The 20,438-nt window shown below is 35.4% G+C and overlaps 2 protein-coding genes across 5 annotated transcripts; one reads left to right on the forward strand and one right to left on the reverse strand.

Annotated features, from left to right (window-relative positions):
* Positions 1 to 1,480: 1,480 nt before the first annotated feature.
* On the reverse strand, positions 1,481 to 11,976 carry LOC121239691. 4 transcript variants are annotated; one of them, XM_041136980.1, is made up of 8 exons: positions 11,922 to 11,976; positions 4,828 to 4,890; positions 4,230 to 4,508; positions 3,840 to 4,108; positions 3,546 to 3,755; positions 3,349 to 3,441; positions 1,773 to 1,868; positions 1,481 to 1,641 (listed from the first exon to the last, which is right to left on the reverse strand). In XM_041136980.1, exons 4-8 carry the CDS (start codon positions 3,903 to 3,905, stop codon positions 1,552 to 1,554), a joined length of 555 nt encoding a protein of 184 aa, XP_040992914.1. In that variant the 5' UTR covers positions 3,906 to 4,108; positions 4,230 to 4,508; positions 4,828 to 4,890; positions 11,922 to 11,976; the 3' UTR covers positions 1,481 to 1,551. The 4 variants fall into 4 exon arrangements, with proteins under 4 accessions (XP_040992914.1, XP_040992915.1, XP_040992916.1 ...); XM_041136981.1 differs by lacking the exon at positions 11,922 to 11,976 and adding an exon at positions 5,416 to 6,006 and having other exon boundaries at positions 1,773 to 1,865; XM_041136982.1 differs by lacking the exon at positions 11,922 to 11,976 and adding an exon at positions 5,416 to 6,006 and having other exon boundaries at positions 1,481 to 1,638.
* Positions 11,977 to 14,067: 2,091 nt separating this feature from the next.
* Positions 14,068 to 14,700, forward strand: LOC121239962 (germin-like protein 9-3). Its single transcript, XM_041137377.1, has one exon. It carries the CDS (start codon positions 14,068 to 14,070, stop codon positions 14,698 to 14,700), a length of 633 nt encoding a protein of 210 aa, XP_040993311.1.
* The last annotated feature ends 5,738 nt before the right edge of the window (positions 14,701 to 20,438 follow it).

Consider the following 20,438-nt stretch of genomic DNA (forward strand, 5'->3'; position numbering starts at 1 on the left):
GCTCTAAAAACTAATAACATCAGCTCATCAAGCAAGTAACATATATGACTTGTTAAAAAGCATGCAAAGTAGAAAATATATTCATGAAAACAGCAAAGGATGGGGTTCAGCTCAAACCAGTACATGACTTTTCCCTGTTCTCTTAACATTTCAACCTCTTATTTTTCATTTTCTCTTCCTTTATTCCATCCCTCCATCTCACACCTCAAGAGGTGAGATGAGAAGTATCAAGTGAACTCAAAGGCACAACCAAGAATTACCAGTTCTAGGTAACCAAAAACAGAATCCACAAAAAATTATTACACATCCAAAATGAGATGTTCTTGCTCAAAAAACCCATTACACAAGTTAGGGAAGCACTATATCTTCTTTCTAACGATCTAAAAGCTTATCACAAGTGTCACCAAGCAAGTAACATACATATCTGACTTGCTTAAAATTAATATGTGCAATACCAAGCCAAAATAACTAATCATTCATCAATGATCTACCCGTTTTGCCAGCTTTACCAGCAGGTATAATGCTTGAAATATCCTTCCTGAAACAATGGTAATAAATGACTAGGGTCATAAATAATTCTAAACAGGTTTAAGGTACCAAAATCTAAAACTAAAACATGAAAATATATAAGTGCACTTCTGACAAATATTGACAGCAAAATAAATTATTAATAAAAAAATCATAACATCCTCCCGAAGACAAATGGAAGACAAATCTTACTTTCTTTGCTGATTTTGAACCAAACCTTTGCAATCCAGCTGCTCCATCAAAATTTCCCTTTCCTGAATTGAATGAACGGTTTGTTAAAGCCTATCAGATTCTAAGAAAATTCAATATTATTTATAATCAGACAATATGATATTTGACAAAATACTTATGTCAACCACAAATTCATAAGAGAAGGAATCAAAGGATTACATAACTTATACTTTGTACCTTCACCATGCTGCACTGACAATAACCATTCACTTAATGTCCGTTCAAGGTGTGGTAATTCATTGGCTCCCATACGAGTCCGATCCTTACCCAACAATATGGCTATCTAATTGGAACTACTCATCATGATATAGCCAAACTCTCCATTTCACCAACAAGTCCAAAAAATCCCCCAACTGCCCAGACCTCTCCCACAACACAAAAGTAGACAACCTTGGTCTTCATATATATATATATATATATAAATATATATATATTTATATATTGGCCACCCACGATCTCTGACTACCAAAAATAGCCCAAAATACACAAAAAAAACCCTTCCCTCATTTCATAACTGATGTTCACTGGGTCTCTCCAGGACCTAGAAGAATGGAGAGACCCACTAGAAGGATGGAAATTGAAGAAGAATATCATCATCTTATCAGTTTCATTTTGCCTCTCACGAAGTTCTCTCAATTCATCCTTCACTTCATCAAGCTGCGTCTTGTAATTGTTGGCATCTTTCTTGTGTTTTTCAATTAAGGCAAGGTACTCTCTTTCTCAGTCACGGTCCCGTTATCTTGTCGACTCCGGGATGACCATCTCGCCTAGCCCCCTTGTGTATCTGGGTCTCTAACCAAGTACCTCCCTAAATACACTCGCAGTTGCCTCATCGGTGCGTTGTTCAGGCTCTAGACCATCCATCTTGCCAACCATCTCCTTCTACACATGGAAATTAATTATATGGTTATTCTTCAGTCTTGTGATGGCTCATGAATAAGCCACTTTCAAGTATAAAGTAACTAAACAATCCTTTTGGGCAGGAAATAGTTTTGAATATAGATCGCACTCACATAAGTGTCTTCAGCGGCTGAGGTGACAAATTTACCATTCTTCTTTGACCAGCGGGTCTCCTTATAGAACTCCACCAAATTCGCGTTCGTAGCCCGCTACAATTGTGTGGAATTAAAAATATTATTAGACCGAAATTTTGTTGAAAGGGCCAATCATATAAAAAAAAACCCATATAGTACAACCACACAAACACTTCTTTACAAAACTAAATTGAATCATACCTTACAATGCAAATGAGTGGACATGAACATTTCTGTGTAGTTCACTCCACAAATGCAAGGAAGAGATTCAGACTATATTAAACCAATTTGTTGAAAAAAGCTTCACACTGAAGATCAATCATCTTTAAACTAGAGTTTGACAAATTGTATGCACCTTGAAAAAATAGTTCACTCTCTCAAACCGAGAGCCTCTCTCGGTTTCTCATTAACTGAAGAATATCTCTCCTTCAAGAGATATTCCTTACAGCAGCAGAAAACTAGAGTGCTTTGAGTAAATGGATAGTTTTCTTTGTATTTGTGTTCTAACAACTATTACAGGGTCCCTAGCCCTTCCTTTTCTATCTCTAGTCTTAGAAAAATTACTATCTTGCTCTAAAAAACATTTTTGAGCTTTTAAAGCAAGTAGAAAAATTTAACATAAATTTATATAGACACATTTTTTAGCGATGCTAACGAGATTACCAATCTTGCTCGTGATGCAAATCCCTTATCATTTTGTAAAATATTGCACACACACTGGACCATCTCGATTGCTGCTCACTTCTTTTCACCTATAATGGTTTTCTATAGAGCCACACCCAAATTGTTCCGGACAAACCAAGCATTCATGTTTGCTTCAATCATCATAAGTTCTATTCATGTCCTTAATATATGTCAGAATTTTTTCAAGTTTAAGATACAGTAATAAAATTGTACTGTACCAGCTATAGTAAAGTTTTTCTGCTGCGCCTTTTCATTTTGTTTAAGGAGACTGCTCACTTCTTTTATCTGATGAGTCCTCTATTTCGCAATGGAATTATCTCCAAATCACACTAATCAATTAAAATGACCAAAACTTTACTCAAAATCCAAAAAATATGACTAAATTGAACACAATGGGTATACCAGATCTAAACACACAAGATCTAGAGAGAAAATCACTAATCCAGCAGAAAAATAACACTGAAAAATATTCTAGCAAGCAACAGACCAAGATCAGCAACATCCTGCTCCCATCTAACATATTTATTTTCTCTAATTCTAAATAAGAGGTCCTTCTAACCAATTATTATGTCTTATGTTATGTAAGCAGTCCCCAACTCTATTATGAAGAATCACATTCTAAGACCTTTATGTTTTGACAATAAACTTGTATTGAGTTTAGATCAGCGAACTGTATAAACTGCGAGATTTTTTTATAGGAAACATGAATTTTTTGCGTTATGAAAATGGATATGACCTTAACCAATGTGATTCTTCATGTTATGAGCACCCTTACAAACTTCTAATGAAATTAGTGGACTAGTATAAGTGCAGTAAATGGGTTGTGACCATACAAGTCTTACGGCAAAAATCCATTTAGTTATAGTTGTACCTTCTCCTCCAACATCCTAACAAAGGATTTGCGGCCTGCTGTGTGGTTAACGGTTAGTCTTTTTCTATTCTCCCGATTTTGTGCTGAGATTTTCTGCCATTACCATACAATGTTAGCTTACACACAAGTTGCGTAAGCACCTTGAAAGGACATGTTAAATTCCCCATGTTTGTTATTTTGAATAACCAAATGATTACCTTGAATTTGTCGGTTTCCCACCTCTCACACAACTTAACCCAGATGTTGTCGTTGACCATGGTACACCCAGAAGCCAATGCTTCTTCGTGACTTCCATATGATAAATATTTTTTGTGTAGTTCGTGATGGAATGCATTGAACAGCTTACGCAACGGCTTCAAGACGGCCAATCTATGATTCTCCCGATCCCAGTCCAAAACGAAGTCACCCTACATGGATGAAGTTCACGTTAACGTCATCTTGTATTGTACGCCCACTTCCTTACCCTCAATATGAAATAACAATTGTCTTACCCTCACACGTTCGATCAACTCATTCTTTTCAGCATCAGGCACATCAATCCACTTTGCACAACTCATGTCGCAATGTTATTTTACTATCCGTGTTACCCGTGTCGTGAACATGGATGCATTCTCGCAGCACGGGGCTGTTTCACCATCATTAATCTTCAAAAGCACTTTGCCATACTTTCTCGCTTTCTCGAACTCAATACACTTAGCAGGTCCACGTCTACGTTTGGGCTATTCTTGATTTGCTTTAGGCATTGTGGGGGCTGTCACATCTGTATTTCAAGTTCATAGAAAAAAATATGGCTATCAGTCTTCATAATTAATTTGACCTTGTTTACACATATATGTCCTACGGGTTTTGTATTGAAAAAAGAATAGAAATGATATTTGTACCGATATTGTCTCCATTAGGTGGGGGTTATATTACGGGTGACAATTCTCTATTTGGCCCGGGTGAGACTATTGGAGTTGGACATGGTGGCTCCCATGGATGACTGGGAGGCTGCGTTGAGTCATCCGAGCCTGACAGATCTGCATCTGAGCTAGTGGAATGGTATGAAGCGATGTGAACTCCACGTGGTCGGCGGGCTCTACATGTATATGGTACAAATCATCGAGCACGAATACCTTGTGCAGCCCCTCTTCCTAAAAAACTCTCTCCCGTCGCATCACCTACATTTGTACCACATTCCATTTGAGTTACAAAAAACCCCAATCCATTTAATAAATCATATTATCCACCTTAATTTTGACATGACTCTAATACCCATCTTGTAGATGACTAATATCTACAAACCAAATGATGTATATTTTATTTTGTTTAATACACCTCTATATATAGCAATCTCTTTAAAATTCTAATATGAGTTGAGAAACAACATTAAAGATCCAATGATTGCGTTTGTTGCAATCATGGATTTCATGAACTAGCATACAAGAAAATGGGGGAAACAACCTACTATAAGAACGTACTTAATCGTTTATTGTCTACCTTGAATGTTGATGCTCCTCATTTCTTGTACAATAAATGCAACGCCGTCTTTTTTCCCCCCACCTGAGAGATAATGGAATCAATATATAAGTAACATAATAACTTAGAAATTCCAACAAATATTTGATATTATAATGCAAACTATAAAACACACAGGGTTCACTTAATTATTAGTTCAGTCCCCTCATCAATGGGTTGTAATTCCATAGTTATTAAGAAATAAATCAACCCCGGTCGTATAGTTTTCTTTTATTAGTTATAGTTAATCGTAACTTCTACTTTGTTCATATGACTCACACGTGAAACTAAGTTTTAAACAAACATTAAACGTCTACTTGAATAATTTGACCAACCAATATGGGAGTCTATACTTATAAATAGACTCATCAATTTGGAACTAGAGATAGCTATCATTACAACTATATTCATAGTACGTGTGCCTTCAAGATCCATAACTTTAAAAAAATATTGATTATGAACTAGAAGCATTACTTGACCTAAATTGCTCAATCAAAGGTAACTGGAGCATGATAACTTAGTTGAAATGAACATACATGTAAGTTCTCACAATTTATATCTGCCACATACCCATTACAAAAAAGGTAAACTATGGAATAAAAGTGCATCAACTTTACGGCTGGTTGTCTATTCTGACACATACTCGTCGTCTGTGGGTAGGTCATCCTCATCTGAATATTCCCCATCACTATAAGCATCTCCTGAACTAGAAGCAACTAGGCCATCGTCAATAAAATCTGTTGAATCCATGTTTTGACCAGCCAAACCGTTGCCTTCTCGTGCATCAATCAAGATAGGTTCTATATCATCCCTATTCAATGGAGTTGACACTGGACATCCATCACAATCCAATGGTGCATAATCAATTGATGATTCATTTTCTTGATAGGCATCATCATCACTTGATTCGCCAACAATATCTTCTAACACCCTTGGCACCGGTGGAATGTTATATACATTCCTGTTCGTGTACTTTTGCACCACAAACCATCTCCCTTTCGCCCTTATATCTCTGATGTAAAAACATTAGGAAGCTTGGCATGCTAACACAAATGGTTCATCCTTATACCAAGTCTTGTCCATGTTGATACTGGACATATGGTTATCAACTCGTATCCCTCTCCTTGGATCACCAACGTCAAACCAATCACACATGAACAAGTACACCCGCGCCAACCCATATAGCGTTAATCCATGATATCATTAATAACACCGTAGAAGTCAACGTTATTTGTACTTTCATCACCGGTTACCAACACCCCTGAGAATGGTTTCGTGCCAGGGTGAGGAAAGCGTTAACCCCATCGGCGTATGCAGGCGAACGAAGTCGATCAGTCAAGTTCATCCAGCTTTTGTCCATCTAAAAAGGTTGAAATATACATAATAGTTAATCGGATAACTTCGATTTAGCTATATGGAGGACGGGTATGAGAAAGTGCATTATTGAATAAATAAGCAGGCGAGTCGAATTTACTTGCATGTGGAGCACAAGAGAAGGTGTTGAAAATGATACTAACCGGGGTTGTCATGAAGATCGTTGTGGAGTGACGAAGAGATAGTGTTGAAAATATTATTCTGTTTATGCCAGGAACAGTGAAGTGCTGTAGAAAATATATGTCATCATGTTGAACATAGTCATATATATGTGAATATTTTTGGTATATTCTAGATCAAGGTGCATATAAAGATTCTAAGTAGAAGGTCCACCTATACAAGAGTTGGAATAATTATGGAAGTTATGGAAGTGTGTAGGTGGTATGCTTGAATATTTTCATTATCGTTGGGAAAACAATTATGGCATCTATGAATTGGGTAAGCCTCATATGAACTGCACTTGTGAAAACAATACTTCAATTTTGAGGTAATTGAAACCCAAACCCGACTCCAAAAATTAATGGATGGTTGGAGAATTTTATGGTCTAAGGTACAAGAATTAATTCTGTTTTAAATTAGATTTCTGGGCAATGTTACATATACGATGAAAGGTTAGAAAATGCCAATAGATTGTCCCAGGAGATATCTCTACATGTTGGAAAAAATCTGGTGGGGGGAGTCCCATAACGAAAATATATAGTCATTTTTTTGGGGTTTTTAAACTATCTTTTATGCTCTTTTATTTAAAAAGAGTAGAAGGGAAGCTAGAAGGAAAAACTTGCATCAGTCTATTATTATAAAGAATAATAATAACTCAACTCAGCTGAAACTAATGTCAGGCTCGACTAGGCGAGAGCACATAACTTGAGCTCTTGCTGAAGTATTAGTTATTTGAGCCAAAATTTCCTAAAATACTAAACCAATTAACTAACAAAAGTTGATGGGATTAATTCAATTTGGATTAAGACTACATGTATTTTGGGGAGTGAAATTCCTTAAAATAAATGCAAGGAAGTGGGAGAGCAAGGGAAACAGAATCCAGATTTGGTCGATGCCCAATAATTCACATAGTTTAATGCATCTTTATGTATTTTGGTGAGTGAAATTCCTTAAAAAGAATTTAGTGGAATTGGTGCATTAATTTGAAGTCTAATCTTATACTTATTTGAACCTAACCGAGAGTTACCACTTAGGATTATTGTAACTTATACTAGAGTTTGATATCACATTAACACACCTGTTAAAGCCCCACATTTCCAATGATTCAGAAAAACAAAATGCTTCATAGGAGTTCGATGATTTAATGTATTATATATATGTGCAATTACTGGGTAAAAAACAAAAAAACATGTACAAAAAATAATTAAAATAAAAAAGGGAAAAGAAAGCTGGCTATCTAATTATAATTAAAGGGAAACAAACCCCAAGGAAGTCATGATCAGATTTGCTTCGGAGGAATTTTTTATTTTGTGTAACATGAGTTATTGGCTTTTAGGAATTAAGATTTGAAGCTAGCTTAGCTTAATTAGCTAGCTTTTGTCGTGCTTTCCATCATGTGCATGGTTGTAATTAATATGGATTAAGTAGTACTATTCTATTGATCTACCTGTAGGTACTGGCATCAAGTGATGGAATTCATTTCACCATCATATATATATATATATATATATATATATAGGGCAATATATAATATAATCTGATCAAAGACATTGATATGTTGAAGGGCTATTGAGAAGAGAAATTATCATAGAGAGAGAGAGAGAGAGAGAGAGAGAGAGAGAGAGAGATCTTATATTTGTCCATGATTTAATAATACAAATACTAAGACGCTTCTAAGGGCAGACCTTTATCTTTCCCCTTAGGGATTCGAGTCTTTTTGAGTCTTTTATTTCAATATCTTAGTTCTATAAGCATACCATAGATCTCTAAATTCCATGAACTCTCTGTAGAAGTGCATGCTAAGGTGAAATTAATATATCCATTTCCCAACATCGTTCAATCATTAGCTCCTAATGATTGGTTGTGGGGGAGAAAAAGGAAGCCAAAAAAGAAATTAAAATACTGAAGCAATTAGGTTAAATATGGGGGCCATATAAACATGAAAATATCCTTAAATTAATCTGCTCTCTAACTCATGAGCATAGGATCAATGTCCATATATATATAAAGTATATATATATATATATATATATATGAATATAGACTTTATAATTGAGTAATAGGATATGATCGATTTCCATATATGGGGGGGGGGGGGGTCTACCAAGCCTATATAATGAGATGAACTACACAAAAAAGCTTGAAGAAGTAATCATTATTTAGGGTTTCTGAATAACATGAGTAACTAGTCTTATAAGTCGGTGACAAAGTTAGGGAATCACATCCAAATGATTATTAATTGAATGACTAGCTAGGCCAGACGCTAACCCTTGTTTGTTACCAAAATGAAAGCTACACTTCAGCAAGACTCTTCATCAACCCTACTGCCCAAGAAATTATTGCCAAAAAAATGTAGAAGAACAAGCTTCAACGAATGAATTAAAGGAGGGTAAAGGAATGGCCGGGGGTACTTGAAAGCATATTTATATGCAACCAATAATGCAATGTCATGTAGTAGTAGTACTAGTTTTAATCTCTATCCTTTTCTTAGCAAGTCAATGATTTCTGTAGTTTTTCCTTTTGGTCTTGTTGGATCAACATGAGCTCATGCATGCATGCGACCAGTCATGTGTTAATTAAGAAATAATTAATGTTAGGACGAAAATGACAAGGGAAACTTCTAAATGCATAAGAAGATGCCAAGGAAGTAAAGGTTTCGTCAGTGAAAATATAAGAAATCGGAGGATGAGGTCCTTGGAAGACTCTTGTGGGGGTGATTAATTGGATCACCCTACGTACCGAGAGAGAGGGGAGAGAGAACTCTTTGGCCTACTGAAGATGTCCTTATCTATGATGCTGACAGCTGGACACAGTAACGCTAGTTGTACGTGGGTCCCAAGTATATAGTCGTTCGGATGATGGCTGTTACGTGGAAGGAATCTAGTGGCTTTTGTCTCTATATATAATATATGTTAGTGAAAATGGGACAAATACCAGTCCAAACTGACAGTCTTTTCGTCCATGATCATGATGTCAAGAACCAAAAATCAGTCTATTAAGTAATATCTAAGCAGAATATGGATCGAACCAAATATATATATATATATTAATTCATGAATTTAATATTTGTTTTTCATTAGTACTAATTAATTTGGATGATCTCCTTATCATTTAGAGATTTAATTGGTGAATTTTTTAATTAATCATGTACATGTGTATCACACTAGTACTCATCATGTGAAGTTAGATGGAGTAGAATATTTAAGTGAAAATATAACCTATATATTCAATAGTGATTATATTTCATGCATTTCGATTATTTAATCCATATATACACACACAATATATGTTGCAAGATAATCCCCAATATTATCTTTTAGTATATCATGAATCTCAAAAGAAATTTGAGATAATTGAGACAAAAACAGAAAATGAATTAACTCGAAACGATATGAATGTAACTCGGGGGGAAATATTGAATTATGAGCTTTCTATACAAAGAAATGAGAGGGCTGTGGACTAACAATCATCATGCATGTAAGAGATCATGCATAAACAATGGGACTAACATGAAAACAAACAGTAATAATAAGAAAGGAATAATTCATAGCATGATCATATTCGAAGTGCACTTAATTGCTCAGTTAATATTTAAGAATGAACTTGATTAATATTTAGGGAGTACTATATAATTGATACATATACCCAAATGATTGATAAAATCTGGATATTGATATTTTTCTCCAAAAAAGAAGTCATTGTAAGCAAGTTATCAAACTCTCACAATGATAATGTATTTCTAATTGTAAGAAAAATCTGATTGCTTTAGACATATGTGAGCGAGCTTCTTAGTTATACCAAAAGAACTAGTCAAAGTTCTAATTGGAGTTCCTAGTTAAAGTGTCTCATTATGTTTTCTAACTTAATTCAAACTATAGTTTGAATCCAATATTTCCAAACCACCACAACAGCATGCACTTTGTAACAAAAGTGAGAGAAGATCAGACTCAGTACTCGTTCATCATGATCAGCTAATTAAAAAGCTAAAATAAGCTGGACTTAATAACTTTTTTAATTTTTCTATTTTCACCGGCTGCGTTTTCACTTCTTTTTTTGGTTCTCTCACTTTGTTAACAGTACGTACAGTGGAGGAAATAAAACATTACAGATCAGATATGAAGGGATGAAAGACACTTAGATTACACGTTTGAAGCCACTAAGGGAGAAGCAGACAAGAAAAATCTCCTTTAATTGGTTGGTTTTTGAGCAGTAGGCAGTAATTGTTCGAAAAATATATATATTATTAATTTTTGCGATATGTTTCCAAAACATGATTTATATCCAATCCATTAATCACGGAAAGCCATTATTCTTTGGAAAACGAAGTTAGGAGTTTGTACCCCCCCCATTAAAATCAGTGCCCCTTCATGATCATATAGTTCAGTAGTCAGTATCAAACTTTTTTACACTACAAGAAAAAAGGGTTAATCCAGCGCAATGATAATGTGAGCAAGCTTCTTAGTTATACCAAAAGAACTAGTCAAAGTTATAATTGGAGTTCCTAGTTAAAGTGTCTCATTATGTTTTCTAACTTAATTAAGGCTGACAAATGAGATAAGTCTGATTAATTGAGATATAAAATTAGATATAACTCAATATCTATATATATATATATAAAATAATTTATTAAATCACATCTTAATATAAGAGTCATCCCTGTTCTTGATCATGGCTTGCATTAGGACTACATGCACTCAAACCAGTAAAAAGGGTTTTTTCCAGCACACAAGAGGTACATGCAGTCTGTTGTGGGTAAAAGGGGCATTTTCTATATACATTTGGGTAGCAAAGTTTGCCCAAGATGATTAATGTAAAGGCAGGCCCTAGCTAGCACAAATCCAATTTGAAGAGCACTGAAAAATTAATTGAATTGTTCAGTCTATCAAGACAACTTTTTTATCAGTTCATGAGAACTGGAAACTTGCTCAAAAAAGAACCAAATTCGTACAGGGTCATGCTTGGGAAAGACATACTTCTGAAAAATTTCCTCAAGCCTTGTGTGTTATCCTTAAAAAAGTCTTGTTGTGTTAGCCCCACGAAAAGACACACACACACACACATATGCCAACTTTTTGTGGATGTTAAAATTGTTCCCTGTTCTCTTCAGAACTTTGGAAATTTTTTACTCTAATGTCACTCTCTTGGTGACTGCACCAGGGAATAGTCCCAGAAAAATACAGATTTCCTTCATGTTACCGAAACACTAATCAATTAATTTCCATATTGTGTTATGAGAACAGGTACACTCCAAAAACAAGTAGGACTTGAAACTTGAGATTATCTATAATTTAGTAACAACTAATTAGTATAAGATGTATTGGTAAAATATATATTTTTTACTGGGTCATTCAATGTTCGAGCCACAGACATGAGTTATGTGAAGCACAAAATGCAGATATTGACAGCAAAATTCGTGAAAAAGTGGTAGATTTCACAACTGCACAAATAGAAATTAGTCTACAAACAAAAAGCTCCTAATTTTGTAAAGAAACAAGCGCGCAAAATCGATTCATTACCAAACTAGTTCTGAGTTGCAGCCATACCTGTGGTGACGGAAGGACCCACGCTATCCCTCAACTGAATCTCGACCAACCGAAGCAACTGACCCATATCCCACAGATTCAAAGAGACGAATCGCACGACTCCTAATCAGCTTTTGGGATTCCTAATCAGCTTTTGGGACTCCTAATCAGCTTTTGGGATTCTGTCTCCACCGTAGCTTTTGTGGGAGGAAAATATGGTAAAGGAGAAACCTTTGGGTGGTTGGGCGAAAATGGAGATGAAATCGTTCGGGGGACGTGGATGGAGTAGCAGCTGATCTCTCGGAAAGGCAAATGGAGATGGAATATTGGAGAAGAATAGAGAGAAGTGGAGGGGGAAAGAAATCGGGGGAAAAAAGAAAATATTTTTAGGGGATTGGCGCCAGACAATAATTTCGGCAAATTCGAGCGTTGCAACAGGTTTTTTCTTTTCCCGGCAAAATAAATCGCTGTAAAAAAGCTTATATTCGCTGCAATTAGTTAAAGTAACTAGCTGAATCAGCTTTCTAAACGGAATTAAGCGGCGATCAAAAACTCACCGGAAAAACTATCTCTAATGCGGCGTTTTCTTTTGCAACACTATAAAAATCATCGAAAAATCTTTTTTTCTTGTAGTGGATCGTTTGAACATGTAGTCTTGCTTGTTCGAACGTAAAGTACTATGGAATTACATTGTGCTTCAAAAGTCTGAGATTATTTGTTCATTTTCTTCATTTAGATATACAAGTTTAGTTCAAGTGTAAAAATTTAAGACTGAAAGAACATAAATTGAATGGCCTAAGAAACTCGTTGCAAAAATAATTACGTTTTAAAAATAACTCACCCCAAAAAGGTTGAGAACAAGTTAGGCATGCAAAAATAATATTTCAAGAGTTGAACTATTGAATATATAACATTTTGTGGCTTATATTCATACCCCAAGATGTGAAAAAAAAAGTCATGTTAAGCTAGCAAAAAAAAAAAAAAAAAAAAAAAACGATGTGAAAAAAAAGGAATTAAATGATTTAATATATCATTAAAGAAAGATTAGATAAACAGAAGTTAATTAATGCAAATAAAAAAGAAGGTGACGATACATCCTCTTGGAGGTTTATTATACCAAGAGTGTTAAAGAGGAACAATTAAAGGCTATTGCTTTTTCGTTCTGATTTTTATATGTTGCATATACCATTTTGATTTGCTAGAATTATTTTAAGTGCAATTACTTCCAGAACTGAATGTATAGGTTGGACGTACGACGTGCACATGAAAGATGTTTTCCAAACGTGGATTGCTTGAAATCTCAAAGGTAACACAAGTCATAACAAGCCGTCTGTAACTTTGCATGACCTGAACGAAAAAAACAGAACAAAAGCTCATTTTCGGTGTATGCTTGGAGTTTTAAATGAATATACCCTTAAGAGGCTTTTCATGCATTGAAACTTGATCCATTTCTGTCGTCTTTGATATCATCCGAATTCATAATACGTATATATCCATGCATGTATTTATCTTCCAGCTTAGAGTTCGAAATCGCTTTCATATTATTGGATTCGCCATCACAGCCAGTTGGCAGAAAGCTAGCAAAGCTGTCTTCTTACAAGTTACCCACTGATATTATTCCATGGCTTTGAAGTTTGAAACTGTGATAAGCTTTGACTGCAACCAGCTGGTTACATGGATGAACATCAATATACCTTGTGAACATCTACTCCCAGCTGGTATTTTTTTGTGAATTGGCTCCCTCCAAAAACCCCAGAAGCCTAATCCATATATATATATAATATATATATATATATATATCCATGCATGTATTTATCTTCCAGCTTAGAGTTCGAAATCGCTTTCAAATTATTGGATTCGCCATCACAGCCAGTTGGCAGAAAGCTAGCAAAGCTGTCTTCTTACAAGTTACCCACTGATATTATTCCATGGCTTTGAAGTTTGAAACTGTGATAAGCTTTGACTGCAACCAGCTGGTTACATGGATGAACATCAATATACCTTGTGAACATCTACTCCCAGCTGGTATTTTTTGTGAATTGGCTCCCTCCAAAAACCCCAGAAGCCTAATCCATATATATATATATATATATCCAGGATCAAAGAACCCTTACTCATCAAAAGCCTTTTCTTGTAGTAATTAGCCTAATTTATTTGTCATCAACAAATGGCCTCAACTTTGCTGAAAAATCTTCTCCTTTCCCTCCTAGTTGTCTCTGCTGGTTTTTGGGTTGCAAAAGCAAGTGATCCAGACATCCTATTTGACTTTGTAGCCCCAGCAAATTCTACAAACAATTTTGATGGAAACTATTTCACATTCATTGGACTACGTGGAGTGCTATTCAACAGTACCTCGCCAAACTTCAAGGTGACAAAAGCTAGCATGGCAGAGTTCCCGGCTTTGAAAGGCCAAAGCGTTTCTTTTGCCATTCTCCAATACCCTGCAGGTGGTCTTAACCCGCCTCACACCCACCCTCGCTCTGCAGAACTTCTGTTTCTCGTGCAAGGAAGTCTTCAGGTTGGTTTCGTAGATACCACTAACAAGCTTTACAATCAGACTCTCCAAGTTGGGGACATGTTCATATTTCCTAAGGGACTTGTACACTTCCAATACAATGCGAATACCACCGGAACAGCCACAGCCGTATCTGCTTTCGGTAGTGCAAATGCTGGAACTATTTCAATCCCTGCTAACGTTTTTACTACTGGCATTGATGATGTAATCCTTGCCAAGGCTTTCAAGACTGATATTGCTACCATTCAGAATATCACGGCCGGTCTAATTACACCCAAGACTTAGTATTTCAAATGCTTAATTTTCATTTCCTATTGACATGAAATAAGAAAATAAGACGTACCTCGAGTGTTAGATTATATTAAACCAATGAAATACTGTATACTCCTGCAATTTGAAGCGTGTTGTGTGTTTCAATTACATACGTTGAATGAATTTCACAGAAATTTTCGTACAGTGGTTTTTTACTTAATGATCAGGTTCAATATGGTTTGGAAAGAAGGATTCCGAAACCATGAACTGATGTAGCTTATTGTTTTGCCACCTTCTCGAGATGAATTTGAAGCAACTTTGCATGAACTGATATATATAGCTTATTGTTCACGAAAATAAGATTTTTTTTTATTTTTTTTAATTTATTACTCTGTCTTTGATCAATGGCAGGTATCATTAACTGTCATATGTAATAAATAGTTTGAATATATGTATATATATGTGTGTTGTGAGAGCGCGCTCATGTGAGGTATGAATTTTGGATAATTATACGAACTTGATGGGTTTAATATGGAGAGAGAGATATTTGTGAAGAGGGATCTAATAGATAAAACCTTTATTGATGATTAACACAGCTTTAAAAGTTGGCATAGAACAATAATTGTTGAACTTATTTTATGTACTTATCTCTTCTACCGTACTTGAGGCCCTAAAGTTGGACTAAAAACTTGAAAAAGCGCTAGTCTATAATTTAATGGGTGAAACTCACAAGGAAAGGCCTATGTCCTAAAAGGGTAAAAAAAGGTTCACGCGTATACCAAAAAGTTCACAACTCATTGTGGCGTCCCAAATTCTGCTTGGGATTTGATGGAGTTTAAAGAATCAGAAAATACAACACAATGTCAAATACTGCTGTATATGATACTTAAGGAAGCAGTGTTCAAGGTCACATGCATCTAACAGTATGCAGTATTCACAATGGATAATATTTTTTTAGCAATACCTAATGTACTAGAATAATAATCACAAAACATCCTTATGTTTCATTCATATAAGCATATCTCAAAAGCAACATTGTTATTCCAACTAGTCTTCAAACTAAATAGACATTGTAAATTAGAACTCCTTAGTTACATATTAAAAGAAATTTAGCCTATATGCCAAGCCACTCAAGCAGCTAAGTTATCAGTGCCAAAATCATATTTAAAAACTGAAGTATCATCACCATTAATTCTTTGAAACTTGTCCTCGACCTACTCGATGTCATCCAATCTGGGATACGGTGCTCCATCTGGCCTTGGCACAGCTCCTATCGTTCTGGAGGGAATGGTAGTTAGGATTACCACAGTGAGATTATAAAATCTCAGCAAATAAGGTTCATAAGCTATCGATAGTATGAATAAGCATGCATGACAGTAAAAGACATATATGCTTCATGACATGGACTTGAACATGTGTAACATGACTTGAAAATAACCTGGCATGAACTTGACGTGGAAAAACACAACTTCACATGAATGTAACATCACTTGATGTAAATATGACATGCTTGTGTGAACGTGACACCTTGTTACAAAAATATGTTTGTTTACTAAATTATTTGGACACAGTAAAATGCCTTCAACCTTGTGTTTCGTCAAGAATATTAAAACAAAGCAAACTGGCTCCACCCAAAGTATTCCATCAAAGATACTCAAACAACCAGAAGGCTTTCGCCATGAATATTTTATTAGAGGTACTCTTAACAAAACTTACCAAAATTTATATTCCTCATATAAATTTCATCCTAAATCCAAATATGAACTCGGAAAAATTTAAAATCAGTCCCAACTACGAGAAACATCTCTTTGCCAACTAATGTATAGGCTAAAATCATGCTTTTTGTTGCTATTTTGCCATTTAACACTTTAACATGCTTAAACATAATTTAGCAACTCTCAAGAATCATATCCTTAATTCTAAAATCACGCTAAGACATTAAATCACATATCTCTTAAATACTTGAACTCACTACATCAAGGAAAATGCCAAAACATTAAGATTAGGTCAAATAGAACCAAACCTTGGTGTTCTTGGTCTAATACCTTCATATCATCTCCAAGGACCCCAAACGTCCATAATTAACTCTCCTAACATTTTCATAATTCAAACCTAGGTGATAGAATGCTTGACTAATAAAACAAACTTCACAAAATACTTCATAGAACAACTGGTTTTCATGAAAACCTAGAAATAGACATGCATGCTCTTGGACTGTAAACAAAGTCACTAGATCTTTGATTTCTATGCAATAAATTTTTAAGTAACACAACCATATACCTCACATTCAATTTTAACTAGATTTAAGCATTAAAACTAGCACATCATAGCAAACATTTCATCAAAATACTCGTCAAACCCAAGAGCCTCTAGATTGAGTTTAAAATAAAATCTTGCATGTTCACCATCATTCCAACAAAGATCTAAACCATAACTCCTCAAAAATCTATTCTAAATACCTAGATCAAAGCCTTAAGAACAAAATTTATAAAAATCATAACCACTGAATCGAAGTCCTAGAGCTAAAATCACAACTAAACCAAACAAAGTTTTTTTTGAACCAATCAGTTTCCACCTCTTAAAAAATATGCAAAAAAAAAAAAAAAAACCATTTTGTAAAAATACTAACATGCTTTGAATCAAATAATAACTGGTATATAAAAATTTTAACATTTCATCCAATCAAGATCTACCTAACATTTTCTCAAAATCTCACAAAACTTTCAAAGTTAATCACAAACATAAAATACTGTCAACACCAAACTTTTCCACCAATAACACTAACTTTCATCCATCAAAACTTCAAGAAAAATAGACCAACACACACCCGAGTAAACTAGAGTCAATCATTGATAGAATGGAAGAGGTTAGAGCCCAAGAAAATACTTATAATTACTGCATAACCTAGTAAAAAATAATAAAACCATTTCCTTAATACCACGTATAGTTAAATGTAGCAAATGGACTAGGATGTCTCACATTAGGATAATGAGGATAATGCTGTGGAAAGTGGTGCAGAAAAGATAGGTATGAAATCACGGAAGTACCGAAAGCTAGAATGTGTTTTGACTAAAAAGAAGTAAAATCATACTATATGAAATATTCAAAAGAAGCAGAATTTAGGATGGCAAAGAGAAGTTCTAGAAGTAGAAAGGATAGGAAGTTAAGATACTTCACGCTTGTATGTGGGAAGGTGTAACACCCGGCCCAAGCCTACAAACTATTATTTTATTTAGGTTAATATTTATGAGAAGCCCATTTGAGATTTATCGAGTAAGTTCAAATAGGCTACGGGTCCAAAATTTTATGTTGGTTGAATATGGATTTTTATTGGATTTGTTAATTATGTTAAAATCATTTAATATTTGATGGACAAAGTGAAATCTATTGGTAATTGGCCTGAATAGTTATGGGACATGTTGGGTTATTTTGAAATTAGAGAATAGACCCATTGGGAATTTCGGAAACTTGGCCAATATATATATATATATACATCCTCCCATGCACGTAGATATCTATCTCCCTCAAATAGGGTTGCTGCACATCAGAAATTTCGCCAGTTTCCTTTCCTCTATATCTCTTTCACGTACAAGCATATCGTTCACATTTTGGAAACTACCATTATTAGATTATCAAGTAGTTGCGGCACCTCCACAAGCAACACCCTTCCTCCACATTCAGCGAATGAAAATCCGAAGCCCCACGTCGCACTCTAATCTCCTTCACACCAACCCAAACCGCAAGCCATTGCATCCTCCCACACCAAAACTCTTTCCACATCCATCGTGAACAACCATAAAACATCTGTTGCAAACTCCAGTCTACACTGAGCATGTTGCCCTCCACATCCAGGAAGCAACTGCTGCCCCCTGCACCACCCACAAGATTGCAAACCACCACCCACATTCAACCCATGCACACAACCAGCCGTCCTCCCCTATTTATACATTCATTGAACCAAAGCAGTGGCCAACCTCCATGAATGCAAAACAAAGTTGCCGTCATGCCCCTCCATGCTAAACCAAGTCATGGCCACTGTAAATCACTAGGAAATAAACCCTCCCCACCATAAACAACCAAGGGAACTCCTTTGTTTTAATCCCACAAAAATAGAGCATGGTTTTCATTAAACACAGCTTCCAAGCAAGCCGCCCAGTCACTTATCATCCGTGCACCATAACCTAGTCGTGCACTCCCAGTGGAGCCACCGAAAACTGCACAGTCTTCTCCAAGATAGAACCTCCACGCTGCATCACCACGCACCCACTCCAACCGTAAACCACCCAGAACGGCAACCTCTCCTCAACCATCGTGAGTTCCTGCCATTACATCGAATGGTTGCTCCATCAACAACCTCCCTACCTGGACATATGTGTGTATCCCTCTGTCCATTCACCATGCAACGCCGTTGTCACGTTCAGCACGGGTCCAGTGGCAATTTTGCTCTCTTCCACCATTTTTGTTGCCCATGGTGTCTCTTCCATCTCGAAGCTTCAACCTCAGCTCAGACACCCATTGCCCCGACTTCTCACCATTGCACTTGCTCAACCGCCCAGCTCCGCCTGAGTCTCCACCGCATTTTCTTTCCTCAATAAGCCCTTGTCGCAGCCTTCGTTTCTTTAACTAAGATGCCTCCTGCGTTCAAACCTAGAAATAAGTTTCCTAAGCTTTGGGTCTTCTAATGGTAATAATGATGATACCCTTATTATTTTCCAAACAGAATAGGTTTTCTTTTTAAATAACAATTTTTGTGAATTTATGGTCTTGTTTATTTTGGTTGGGCTTGATTCTAAGATCAGCCTGTAATTTACATGAGCCTTTATCATTGGGCTAGGTTTGGTCTCTAATTGAAATTTATTTTGAGTTAGAATTATGTTAAGTGCATATTAAGTTGGATACATATTTTACATGGCTTAGTTTTAATTGACTATAAATGCTAGCCATGCTTTTATATTTACAAAAATAATTTTAGTCAGAGAAATTAAGTGAAAATCGATGAATTTGATAATTGATGATATTTTAGGGTTACGAGAATATTTAGATTTTAGGAAAAATAGGTTATTTTAGTATTCAACTTTAAGTATCGAAATATGTGTTTACTGAGACATTTACGGAAGTTACGTGAATATGTTATAGGAGATGAGTAATATTCGTTCAGCACTGTTGGAAAAAATTTTGAAAAGCTAAAAAGTTCAAGTAAGTGAGGTTCCTATACTAGATTTGGGTAAAAAAGAAAATGAACTGATGTTGGTTTGTAAAATGTGCATGCTATGTTTTAAAAGAAAATGTGAAAATAAACGTCAGTTATGTGTTGCATTCACTCATGAAATTTGTATGAAAGAGAAAAATGCTTCTTGACATGAATAGTATAGACACGAGTAATATTTGACATGTTTATGAAATGTACAAAACAACGAATATGTTCATCACTTTGTTTGATATGATATGCATCCGGAAAACCTTTGGCATAACTTTCTGTTTCTATTTTGATTATGATTCTGGTTCTAATATGATAGTTCTGATTATGTTATATGGTTGATACCAACATTTCTGATATAATATGAATGTACCCACTTGGGAAACAAAGTAGTTTTTTGGTGTTCTTTCATGTGTACACACTCGGGGCTCCGAGAGTGAATAAGGGAAAGTTTCACATTCTGATATTGCCTAGTTTGGCTACCGGAGATAGCACAACCCTATCATAGGGGTTAAATATGGTATATGATATGATATGATGATATGATATGATATGATACGATACAATATGATAT

This window comes from Juglans microcarpa x Juglans regia, chromosome 7D (assembly GCF_004785595.1).
Source record: "Juglans microcarpa x Juglans regia isolate MS1-56 chromosome 7D, Jm3101_v1.0, whole genome shotgun sequence".
NCBI lineage: Eukaryota > Viridiplantae > Streptophyta > Magnoliopsida > Fagales > Juglandaceae > Juglans > Juglans microcarpa x Juglans regia.